Here is a 13,100-nt window from a genome sequence, read left to right on the forward strand (position 1 = left end):
AATAGCTGGGGGGAGGACAGTCCCAAGCGAAGAGATTTTTGGCTGCATCCTGAAGCTGCTTTTATATTAACCGTTTGTACTGTTACATACTGTGTTTTCTGTACAATTTTTTATTCCATCTTTCCAGATGTCTCCGTTTTTCTAAGCCTGTTTATCCGCGTTCCCTTGTGGTAGCAGCACTCATCTGATGCCAGCGATTTCCTCTGCTTTGTAATGAGAGCAGGGCAAATCTTGACTTGTTTGTCCTTAGAAAAAAAACAGAGATCTGCAGCACAGAGAGCGTTCCTCAAAAATCCAGCTCTCCATTCACTCTGCTTTCACAAGAATTAGAGCAGGTGTTTTCCAGAGCAGGATCTAACCTAAGTCTAAACTCCACCTGTGACTCGAAGTGCGGGCCAGCGCTCCAGGCAAGGCTGAGCCGGTCCCAGGCAGGCACGGGCTCTGGGAGCAGCGAGGAAAAGGCACTGACCGTTCCAGAAGGAAGAGATTTTTTTGAGTAGCATTGCAACACATCAATTCAGTGGGCACGTTTTTGCCATGTTTTTGATGATCACCTGCTCCCACCTTTAGCATTTGGCCAGTTCCGTTAGGGACTGATGTATCTACGCTTGCGATGCTCCGCAGTGGGGAGTCTCATGGACACAGGGCAGGCCCCCGTGCCACAGGTACTTGTCCTGATCTCTTGAGGCCACCACGATGCCACCCAAAATGTCCTGAGGTGTTGCTGTGAATCCAAGTCAAGATTTCATAACTATAGCCACGGCTGCAGTGTGACCTGAGCTCACAAATCCCAGCAGGTCAGAATACCTGGATGGTCTTAGAGCATGGTGATAACGGGTAATGTGTCCCATAGAAAGTCAGCCTAGATTTTTTTTTTTTTTATTAAAAACATCGATGCAACTGCATATACATACGGTTATTTTTTACCTGCAGTGTGCTTTCATACACCAGTAAAAGGACACCTTTTGACAGACAAAAGAAGAAGACTGATCTTCAGGGTGGCCCCAGATTAAACACCCAAGCCTAGCGAGCTTCATCTAATTTTTTTTGTCTGTTAAGACTGTAGCATCATTGTTAGATAACCTGGAAGTCACTGACGTGATTTCCATGCAGTTATAACAACTCAGGTGCTCAGCTGTCATGGGCAGGAAGGCCACGGACACACAGGCTTTCTAAACATCTTGCTCATGGCATGTCTTACAGGTGTTTTGATGCACTAATCAATTTTTTGACCAGGTATTCATGTTGGAATCCTTTTTACTCTACTGACTTTCAATTTCTTAACTATCTGCTATGCTTATCGGCATAATTAGCACAGTTGTTCATTTTTTGGTAGCAGTCACCAGGTTTTAAAAACAATGCAGAAATAGCAAGTGAAACAGAGTTTTCTACCTATGGAGGAGATCATCAGTTATTATCACAGGCTGGAGGAATGAGCATGGTTTTCCTCTCTGTGACAGATTTTATTACGATCAGTTCTATGACAGCTTTATCAAAAAGACTCAGTTTGGTTATGGAGGCATTGCTAGATCTTTTTAAAATTTTCAGCTTACATTTTAAAGTGGATCTGTTATACCAAAAAGATAAATCCCACTCTATGTCAAGAGAATGTATCAAAGGAATATAAATTCTCTTGCCTGTTAAATTCTATTAAAAAGAATCACCAAATTGTTATGGCAAGGACCCTCCAGATCAGCTCGTTCACCACCCTGCTCAGGCAAGGTCACCTACAGTTGGCTGCTCAGCATCGTGGCCAGACAAAGCTTCTCCAAGGATGGAGACTCCACAGCCTCTGTGGGCAGCCTGTCCCAGTGTTTGACCGCACGCAAAAAGGATAGTAACAGAATTTTATTTTGGTACGAATAAGATACTAAGTGGGTAACTTTTTTTTTTTTTTTTTTTTTTTTTTCAATAATGCTCTAACTGCACTTCGCAGATTATCTAGTAAAAAAAAGTAATAAAATTGTGCCTCTATATTGCACGGGTTTTTAGCATCTATCTACTGAACATAAGCTTTTATACTGACTTTGAATGAAATCAGATCGTTCCAAAATCATTTGAGTTAGTGTTGAATTTATACGTATAGCATGTTTATTGGTTGGTACTGAAGGCTGTAAGGCCAGAGATAAATATATAATGGTTCCATTCAAATTCTGACAGTACAAAACTGCAGGCCCGTGACTTGTTTTTCTCTGGCATAAATGGTTGTGCCTTACCCTCTAAAACTGATGTTGAAAAAAACTTACCAAAAAATTACACGTGAAATACAGAAATAATAGGGGTGGGTTTGTCTGTTCATGTGTGAAACAAGGAACGAAATACATTTTTTTTTCCCTTCTTGCTTTTATTAAGTTACCATTTGGATTGTTAAATATTGTACAAAATATATAAATTAGCCAACAACGGGAGAGATCAATAGCCAACGTAATCGATGCATGTGTCCAGAGATGCAATTGGAGTTACCGAGTCAAAAGCCACAAATTAAACTGTTCCCAATCATCTGACTCTAAATGCAGATGTAAATAAGAACAAACGTATGAAGAAGGAAAAACAGCCAGGAATTTCTGATCAACCAGGCGTAGACAGGACACTTGATCAAAGGAACTGCTGATTAATAATATAATTATTTGGCTAATGAAGTTGTTGGTTGCCTGGATGGGATTGGTGGTGTATCAAGGGATCTCCTTTTCCACCAAACTGCCTGTAATCTGGTTTCACTTGAAGCTGAAAGAGTTTTACTGGAAATCTTAACTGGGAGAGCTCTTTTAACAGGTTCTTACTGAAATAAAACAAGCTTTCTTCTCCCTGTCTTATCTACTCTTCTAATTAAAATGAGTATTGGGATATCCCAGCGTTATTGTAATGTACACACAGATCTATTACGTGAAGTTTGGCTAGCAAGAAGCGAAATAAATCTCAGCAATATAAATCTTGCAATACAGATATTTTTAGTCCAATACAAGTCATCTCTTCTGATTTTAAAAACCCAACAAATTTCAAAAGGCATTCAATTGAAATGATAAATGTAACTTGTTCTGAGTAATCATGTTATTAAACTTTAGGGTGTATTGGGGCAGATCAGTCTTTGTGAATACGATTCTGGCCAAATTCAATGGCAATTTCAAGCTGAAATAAAACGTTCCTCCTTTCATTAAGTTTTGTTGCTTAGGGGGAGATTTTAAAGAAGCAGTTAGGCAGCTAAATTATTGAAAAAACAATGGAAACGTCACTGCCTATTGCTTAAATCCTAGCTGTGCTTTTGAAAACCTAGTTGTCTTTCATGCAAATACACCTGTGGAGGGTAAGCCCTAAGTCAGCTCAGTAGTTGTACTGTAAAAGCAACTTTATTTTTAACCCTAGAAGCCGAAGACCCGAATTTTTCCGGAGAAGTGCTGCTAGGATGAAGCATCTGAAGCACTGAAGCAGTCTTAACCTAATATTGCAGTGTAGTTTTGTTTGTGCTTCAGAAGTTTTTCTTAATTAGCACAGCTGGTACCTTTTTTCCGGATGAAAAGTGCTTCTTTGCAAAGAATCCTGAGACAAAGGAATAACCCTCAGCTTATATATTCTTCTCTGAACTATTCCTGAACGCAGTTAATTATCCTTAATACTGCGTTTAGAAACTTTCTGGGAAATTCTTTAAAGGAAGGCAGCTGAAACCCAAAGGAATGAATCTTGTATTATATTCATTTTATTACACATACAGACTCCAGCTCTCTGACCCTGGAATTCAAGCACGGGGACCAACAAAGCAGGCCTAAGCGAGAGCAGTGTCAGGATTTCATATAACATTTTCCGTGATCCAAAAAATGTGTTTGTAACTGGGCGTCACCAGTAGTTGAGGCTGTTGTTAGCTTTTAGTGACTTTTTTTTTCAAGATATGTGTTTACATTTTATAGGTGGAAGACACTCTTCTGATCCTCTGAGTGACTTGCAGATACTTTTATTCCTAAATAGTTAGGAACTTTTATTCCTAAAGAGTTACAATTCCAGTTTATCAGTGTATGCTCTCTCTTCATTTGCTTTGCTTGGGTTACAAATTTTTGTAATGTTTTTTTTCCAGGCACTGCTTAAAATTAACTAAGTTTCATAAATGAACTAGATCAACGAAATATAACAATTATCAATTACCAATTAGTTCAAATGCACATAAAGTCCACAGCATAATTTCCTTATTAAATCAGTATTACTAAATGGCCATACAAAATACAACAAAAAGTGCAGGATCAATAGAGATCTGTTTGCTCAGAATATCTTTCCAGCAGCAATTGCTGTGATATAATTCATAACTGACACCAGATCGAGGTCACAGTCTATCGGTAAAATCACAAAACTAGAGCTTTAAACAAGCAAAGCAAATTGTTCATGGACATTCATAAATAGGAAAAAAGGACTTAAAACTTTTTTTTTTTTTTTAATTTCGTAGCAGCAGTTTTGCTTATTAAGAATAAAATTTATGTAAGCAGACTGTTTTGTTTGTAATTCAGGTAAGGTGATTTCATCCTGAGATAATTTTGATTGCAATTAATAAACTGCATGTGAACACAACACTCAAAAGTGTACTTGCTGAAGAAAATGAATCCGTCTCCAGGACAAAGCTCAACGTCTGTAATCCAGTAAATTAAACTCATTCCAAGAAGCATTTATTCTTGTTTGTACATCTATTTCCTCTTAATATATTTAGTCTAGATTAATGCAAATTTTCTTGACAACTTAGCTGACATGTAATATTCTGCTAGAGTTTGTAAGTGACAAAAGCATGTCTTGACTAATCAGACTAATCAGGCTGAATGAGCAGGGATTCTTAAAGACACCGTTGAGAGGAGTCGTATGTTCAAGGGCTGGTGGTTTTGTTTCTGACATCTTGCAGTAGCATCCACTGACAAAGAATTAAATTGTTCCTCTTGCAAAACCTAAAGCCTCTGTTTCACAAGCAACATGGATGCTAACAAAGCATAGTAGAAAATACGATTTGTCTGTCGTGACCGCATATACACAACTGTAAAAAGATTTATTCAGGTTCTCATGGCTCAGACTTGTTGGGTTCTTTTTGGTCATTACCATATTCTCTTTGAATACATACTGCACACAGCTGTGGAAAAACTAATGCATACATTTGGTCTTCTAATATCCAGTGAAAAGTATTATACAGTATAATGCGGGGGAAAAAAAAAAAAGACATAAATAATAATAGAAGAGAGGACACAAATTTTAAAGATATCATGCCAGGCTGTCAAGTACTCTGTAACATGGCATGGGGCTAGCCTAGATGGCTCCATTTCATCTGGTCAGGCAGAATCAGAGTGGGTGCTCCATCTGCAGGACAGGACATTAGCTGGAGCAAGTGAATATAAAATCTTCTAAACGCCCTTTGGCACTCGAGACACGCTTGTGGCTCGTTAGCTAAAAGGGCAAGCTGGTGGTATGCTGAGTGGGAAAGAAAGGTTGGGGGTATACATTCATACTGCAAATTCATACGGCCATCGGGGCTGCTAGGTCCTTCGCAGTGCAAACCCCGAGTAGTGCGCTTTGTAAGAGCTACAGTTCCCACGACTGTAGTTAATATTTCCACCCACCTACTTTCTCAGCTACGTCTTGGGATATGTTAAATAGAATCAAATTAATTCTTTGCTTGGAATAAATAATATAATACACGTAAGACTTCTTCTTGTAGGATCATTCACAAAGTGAACTGAGTTGCTAATGAATAATTTGCAAGTGTTTATCCTGGGTTTTCTAAGGGATGGAAAATAGGAGTTCATAGGGTTACTGAAGAATTGAACTTCTCATCTAAGTCGTCGAAAGTGACGAGTCACGTTTGGCAAGTGCTGTGTATGCTCCCTCACTGGCAGAACGCAAGGTTTCAATAGAGAAAAAAATGATGAAGAACGAATATAGACCAACTATGCTTTCTAGCAGGAATTTCTGGACAAACTGTGTGTGTTAAAAAGTATGAAACTTTCAAGACTTGTGAACATTTTCATGAATAAGCCATCAGAGCATGCATTAATCTTAAATGTTATGACCCCATGAATAATAATGAAGAGAAATTGCCATTTATTTCTGCAATATATAGCCGGCAGCAGGAAGTCCCCAGGTTATGGAAGAAGAGCAAAAAGCTTATTTGAACCGTGCCAATAAGCTTTAAATTCCATTATAGTTCTTGAAAGCCCAGTAAGTTGCAATAAATTGTAAAGAAGTGTTTGAGAGCACTAAAAGAAATGACAGAGAAGCATTTCATTTCCCACTTGTATAAAACTGTGCAGTAATGTTGTACCAAAGTGCTCAAAACAATCGTTATAGAGTTGTTATACAAAATAATAATGAAGTAGCAACATTTTCTGCAATTTTTAAACAAATCCCTTTTACATTTTGATCCCCTTTAGGGCACAATCTTCCCAGGGGAAAACAAAAAGAAATAAAAATCAAAGCACTTAGCAAATGTTTTATTGAATGACTATTTTGGGGGGCAAAGTTGTGAAATTAAATTTACTGTAAAGGACCGTGGGAGACACGGACAGACCACTGGAGTGTTGAAAGGGCTGTTCGAGCTTTAGCAAAACTTAAGTTTCACATTTGTATCTAAAGACATGTATATGTAAATATATGTATATAGACACACATCTATAACGTACCGATATGATGAAAAAAGAATTTTCACAGAACTAGCCATAATGATTAATAGGAGTTCCGTCGCTGATACAGTTCCAGAACAAATCTATATAACATTTTTCTTTCAAAGTTCTGCTTTCTTTTCTACTGGAAGCACCGAATTTCATCTACCAGTTGGCTGCTTGTCCTTTTAATTTTATTAAGTCCAGTGGAAACCATCAGCCTTTGTAATTTTGAATAATCTAAAAGATTATCAATTTTGAACCTTACTTCCTTAATTTTAGGTGTGGGTTTTTTTGGTGGTTTTTTTTTTTGGTTTTTTTTTTTTTTTTTTTTTTAGGAAATAAATGTAAGAAATAAGAAGACAGTATTGCTCTTCTGGGCAATTTATGTAGAATAAAAGTGCAAGCTTCTCTTTAAAGTCAGATTGCTTGGAATGGAAATGAGGTCAATTATTTCATTAGCTTCCTTTTCAGAATCAAGTGCTCTAAGCCTATATTATGGGAGTTTGGCACATCACAGTGGTTCAATATTTACAATCCTTGCTTTACATTTACAGAAGAGCCAAAATTCATTTGCTTTCTGTATACTGGCAGATCATAAAAAGGTTGCCACAAGTCTTGAAACCTCACAAGGGACTTGAGGAGAGTTGCCTGCATAGACTGATAGGGATAAAGAGGAACTTTATTGCTTATTTGACCTTCATGAACCTAATGAGATGTTTATATCTGTTTTTCAGTTTGGCTGGTCTTTTTTTTTTTTTTTTTTTTTTTTTTCCCTAATTCCTATGTAATATCTAGACTAGAACAATACTTTACAATATTCTCGAAGTGCTCTGGTAGGACTTCTTCACATTAACTGATTATCCTGGACTCACTGCACATTATTCTTCCTCAAAAGTAAACTATCACAAACCACTAACATCTTAAACTGATCAAGTAGTCTAATTTTTCTTTTAGGAGGGAGCGCAAAGGGAAATAAAGACAGATTTGAAAGCATTTAGCCTTCTCAGACGAGGGGCCAGATGCACTGTAATGCTCACACCAACCTTTTTAATGAAAGTATTTCAGAAAATCAGTCACAGCAAATGTATTATGTATCTGTTGTTCTTTGTGAACTTAGGGTTCCCGTTTTATAAAAGAAAGCTTTTTGGTCTGATCCATATGTATGAGGGTGTGATGGAAGCCTTACTGACAGGGATATTTACAGCTAGGAAAGGTAATGAATTAGTGATACAAAATCAGATGAACTTTACTATGAATGCACTGTTAGAAAAAATACACAGAATACTCTCCCCATTCACACACACCTCTGCATCTCCAGAGAGAAAAATAAATATGTTCAAGGCTTCTGCAGACTTGTGAGTAATTTTGGAAATTCTGTCTGTCTAAAACACTAGGAAAAAACTGTAGAACAGATATGAAAACAGAGAAACTAAGAGCAGAAAATCAAGAGAAAGCTAAAGTAAACCAGCTTAATGTAACAGCTAAGGAATAGAACTGAGAAACAGATTTGATAAAAAAAAAATTATCAGGCTGCTCTTCTGCTTTTTTATTCCTAGTAAGTCATTATTTTAAAGCTGAGATGCTTTTGGAAACCTTCCTAATTTTGGCAAATCGAGATACAAAGGAGAACTTGGCCTTGCTTCTTTTCGTCAAACATATACTCAATAATGTATACTTTGAGTGAGAATTGAACATATCTGCATTCCTGCTTTCCTGGGTGTAACTGTACAGTCATGCAAGACATTCCTTATATTTGAAAGAATCTGTAAGAAGAACTGCTAGGAACAACTCTTTGAAGTTTTCTTACGAACGACACAATTTCATTTTGTACTTGGTTGTGAATGTGAAATTGAAACCAGACAGCTTGAGGGGTTTTTCCTCTTGTGCTTGGCTAGTTTTATGGAGAGAAAAGCTGATACGCTGTAATTATGACCAACAAAGCAAATATTAAACACCAGGTCGTAGTGACAGACGCCCACCCGCCCCAGAGTAATGGACCCACCCGGATCAGTATTTGTCACCCAGCAGAAAGCAGTAGAGTCTGATCCTGTTGTTCCCGTGGGAGTGCCCAAACTGTGCACTGGCTTACAGAAATGAAGGCGCTGGAGTTTTGATATCGAGAAGGACGGCAATAGTCTTCATGCCCAACAGTTCCTTTCTGAGGGTTGTCAGTATTCTTGCCCCCTGTCATGCAGCAGGCACTGAAATTTGTGGCTTTCTCACTGAACAGCAATCTGGCAGGCAGCTTGCTGTGATACACTTGACTGTAGGGATAAATTTAGGGCTTTTGTACAGTTGCTGATCTAAGCACTCTTATTGAGCTATAATAGATTTAAAAAAAAAAAAAAAAAAAGAAGATAATAGAACAGAACAGCGCAGTTTGGCATCAGTAAAGTAACCATGGGATTGCTACTCTCCAAAAATCTCGATGTCAGAGTTCACAGACGTGCAGTGAACTGTTGTCAGTGTCTGGTGAAGATGAATGCAGTAACGTGCCCTTCAATTCCTGCAGGAAAATTGGGCAGTTAGACCCGGAGAAATGTGTCCCTGCCACCTGGTCAAAGGGGCATGCTCGGCAGATCAGTTACTGTGAAAGGTCAGGAGTTTCAGAGAACCTGGGATTTATCGGGAAAGCAAAGCTCTACAAGGAGACAGGTGGAGGACAAGGGACAAAGATGGAAGCTTGATATAACCCTACGTGCTGCTGACTTCTAAATTTGACAAGTCCCTCTCGTACCTTCCTGCCCACAATACCCACAGCTGTGTACTACAGGAACAATCAGATGACAATAAAATATAAATGCCAAAGAACAGTATCAATAACTAGTTCATTAAGGCTAGAAATCCTGGCAGCCGTTGAGATTGAGATGCATTGGCTTTTATGGAAACCAGCTTATTTCTGCCCTTACACCTATTTGTAAAAACAGAGACATTTTCTAACAAACACAATCCTTCAGGAAGGCTTGCTGAGTCAGAAGTTAATTTGTTTTTCATTCATCTTGACATAAAGGTCAGGATACTAACGCTTCAGCATTTCGGGGTTCTAAGGCTGATCGTAACTTAATTGAATTCATCAGCTTTGCATCTGTCTGGAGGTTTCGAAAGTTGCAAGGGGCCTCACGGTGCATTTTGCACCTAAGAAAAGTAGGAAGCGTGTTTTTATTTTAGATATTTAAGAAACACCGTGAGCCTTTTTGCACCAGTAATGAAACATCCACTTGTGAGCACCAGAGACTCTGAGGTCTCAGAAGCTCCTGTATTTCATACAAGTAGTTATTTATAGCAGTGACTGCCTGTGGAACCCTATCTACCCGTATCAACTACAGTGAAGAAGTGTGTTACTTCAATGCATCTAAAAAGGTTCAGCGATTAAAAAAACTAACAGTTAATATTTTAAAAGTGTCCTTAAGGTGTTGATCTACTTCCCTCAATGCTAATGAACAGGAGGAGTTCATACACTCCATTTGTCAATCCCTGCAGACGCAGGCAGATGGCTCCACGCTGATTTGCGTTGGTTTGTAGGTTCAAAGGTTTTTCCTTTGCTTTCTCTTCTTCCCCCTCACTCCATCACTCCCCTCCCATACACATACTCGCACGTGTACATCCCAAATCTAAGATGTACCAGCGTGTGTGGAAAGCGGAGATTCTGAAGTACGCATTAAATTCATAGAAAGTGACCACTGACGTAAGCTTAATAAATGATGGTGCCTCTAGGGCTTTGGTGTTTCCAAAAATCACTTAAGTTCTCATGAGTAAAATAGATATTAAGGAGGAAAACAACTCTCAGATGTGTAAGGCTGGAGCCAACATTTCCCTGTAGGGACCTCACTCCGCTTTGACGGGTTGTGTGAAAAAGCATTGCCCAACGCAAGCTTCCCTCCCTGATCCCGCAGGTACTGAGTCCCCCCCCCGGAGGTACGTGTAGATGTGGAGCTCAGGGACATGGTTTAGCGGTGGACTTGGCACTGTTAGGTTTACAGTTGGACTCGACGATCTCAAGGGTCTTTTCCAACCTAAATGATTTTATGAAAATATCACCAGCTGATGACTCACCACACTGACCTCAGCATTACAGAAATAAATTCTCTGTGCACCTATGATACCCTGAACTTTACTAGCACGTAGATACAGGCTTAGTGCATGCCCAGGAGTGTAACTGCTCAGAAGTGATTAAGATAAGGGTTTGTCTGAAGCCCTTCTTGTCAGATTTTTCAGGCTACCTTTCTGATGCAGGATGCATTCATCATTAACGTCCCTCATCTCACAGGATGCCCCCCACCCTCTTGGAGGACAACGAGAAGGTCCAATCAAAACATCTCCCTCTAGTCCTTTCAAATATATGAATGGGAAAGGAAATGCAAATCCAGATTTTAAAGAGAAATATGTTATTTAGAAGATTTTTAAGAGAAATTTGCAAGCTATCTTTTTTTTTTTTTTTTAGATTTTTGTCTTTAATTAACAGCTTAGTGCCCTCTGGGACATAAATGACAGCCTTCTGTCTCTATTTAACTAATTAGTAATGTTGCCACTGTTGATAGGATGAGTAAATTTTTTTTTTTTAAATCAAGGTTTATTCATGAAAGCTGCTAGAAAGCATTAAAATTTTGCACGGGTCGTCTCCCAGGGTCTGGGCATGCACAGTTAGAAGCGCTGGGAGTAAATCTGGATCTGACAACTGTTAATGGAATGTAAACAGTGCAACACACGTGTTTAGAAACGGATATTTGGAGAACTGTTTGTAGTGGTTTTCTATCCACACTATCAAGTAGCTCGTAGAACAAAGCTGTTAAATTATCACGATTATGAAAATGTTTGTCTCTAAGTAGCTTTTTCTCCCCTTTTATAAATGTCAAAGTTACTTAAATGACTTTTTACAAATAGGCGACAGAAACCAAGATGCAGCACAGTTGCTCAAGGTGAAATTAAGTAAATCAGTCGAAAAGTTAAAAACGGAACCTGGATCTTCTCACTTCTAATTTTGACTCTAGCAACTTTCCAGTTGCTTCTAGTGAAACAGCATGCAACTAAATAGAAGGGATGCAGGGAGTTTAATCAGCATTGCTTAGCACACAGGCAAGATTCTGACCACTCAACAGATGGCACGGCTTCTTCAGAGGATCTAGTTATAAATGATTTAATTAAATAATTGAGTTCTGAGAAAGCTGTCATCCCTCCGAACGCACCTGCTTTCTTGTGGGACAGGAGGCGTACTGCCAACGTGGAAAGCGCCAACTGACACAACGAACAGACATTTGCAGAAAGAAAGTGGCACAGACAACTGCAAAGCTGTGTCACCGTACTCCGCAGCAGAAAGGGACTGCTGAGCATCCATTCCCGCATTGCAAAACAAAAGAATTTTTTTTTTTTTTTTTTTTCCCACATTAGATCCTAGGAAGCCTGAAATGCCACAAAAAGCAATTACGATCAACATCGATAATAAAATTAAACACAGATTTTGATGAATGTCACAACGCTGGAAGATCTAAGTAGAAAATCCAAGCAGTGGTGTTTATGTACCATCCTAACCAATCGCTACAGTAAAGATTTGCAGTAGTCTTCCAGACCCCACGTAACATATCCCATCTTCTGGTGGCGTATACGTGTAATTGCTATCCGAGTTAACAGCCTCTTTTAACTTGGAATGCTGCAGATTTCAATCTTGCCATGCTTTCTTCTAAGGCAACCTCTGCAGTATTTCTCTTCTAATCTTTTATTATCTAAACACCATTTTTACATATTATATAAGAACTTTAATCTGACAATTAATTGAATGGAGAATAGCAAAATAATTAACTGGATTAAAAGTAAGCTCCAAGATCGTCTGAATGCGCTGGAAATCAGTCCGTGATATTTAGGCTTGTCCTTTCACTTGCAGTAGGGTAAAACAAATGCAAATCAAATCGTCTCTGTTTTTATCCTGCACTCTTGACAGAAGATATTTCTAATATTTTACATGTACAATTATTGTCATTTTTTGACATCCAGACTCTTGGGGAGATTTTGCCCTTGCTGCAAGTAAGAATCTATCTACTCTCATTCTACCGGATTTGCATTTTCTTTAATTAAGTTAATTTAGCTAGATCTGTATCTTATCTCCTGAAATTATTTTCTCCCGAAAAATTAGAACAGCTGGTTTCTTAATATGAGGAACTCAGTAGCATCCTCTGTTTTAACAAGGACAGCAAGGACACTTCAGATGAGCTGTTCCTTGAACAGTCCACTAGGAAATGAAAAGAGCAGGTGCTTGAAAGAGAGACCAGTGCTCCAACATCCAAACCCTGGGTGACATCAGGGGACGATGCAGCTTTCCATTCCTCCGAGGAAAATTTTGCAGACTGCTGTCCTTTATCTGTACTGAGGGCTTCACTTTTTTTGTTGCCCTAGACTGCTTCTTGGCAAAGCTCGCCTTTTTTTTTTTTTTTTTAGTCCGTGTTAATTCTGGAGCTTTGGCTCTTTAAATAGAAAATACTGCCAGGCTAAACT

General features: G+C 38.6%; 1 protein-coding gene across 1 annotated transcript in view; it reads right to left on the minus strand.

The window, feature by feature from the left end:
* The window catches only part of SYT9 (synaptotagmin 9), a 45,202-nt gene extending 33,253 nt beyond the window's left edge, over nt 1–11,949 (minus strand). Inside the window, exons 1-2 of the mRNA XM_026850678.1 lie at nt 11,801–11,949; nt 9,638–9,752 (exon numbers count right to left, since the gene is read on the minus strand). Coding sequence (XP_026706479.1) covers nt 9,638–9,752; nt 11,801–11,949 — 264 coding nt within the window. The remainder of the gene's footprint in view (nt 1–9,637; nt 9,753–11,800) is intronic.
* Nucleotides 11,950–13,100: the final 1,151 nt, after the last annotated feature.

This window comes from Athene cunicularia, assembly GCF_003259725.1.
Source record: "Athene cunicularia isolate RWA chromosome 5 unlocalized genomic scaffold, athCun1 chr5_part3, whole genome shotgun sequence".
NCBI classification, from domain to species: Eukaryota; Metazoa; Chordata; class Aves; order Strigiformes; family Strigidae; genus Athene; species Athene cunicularia.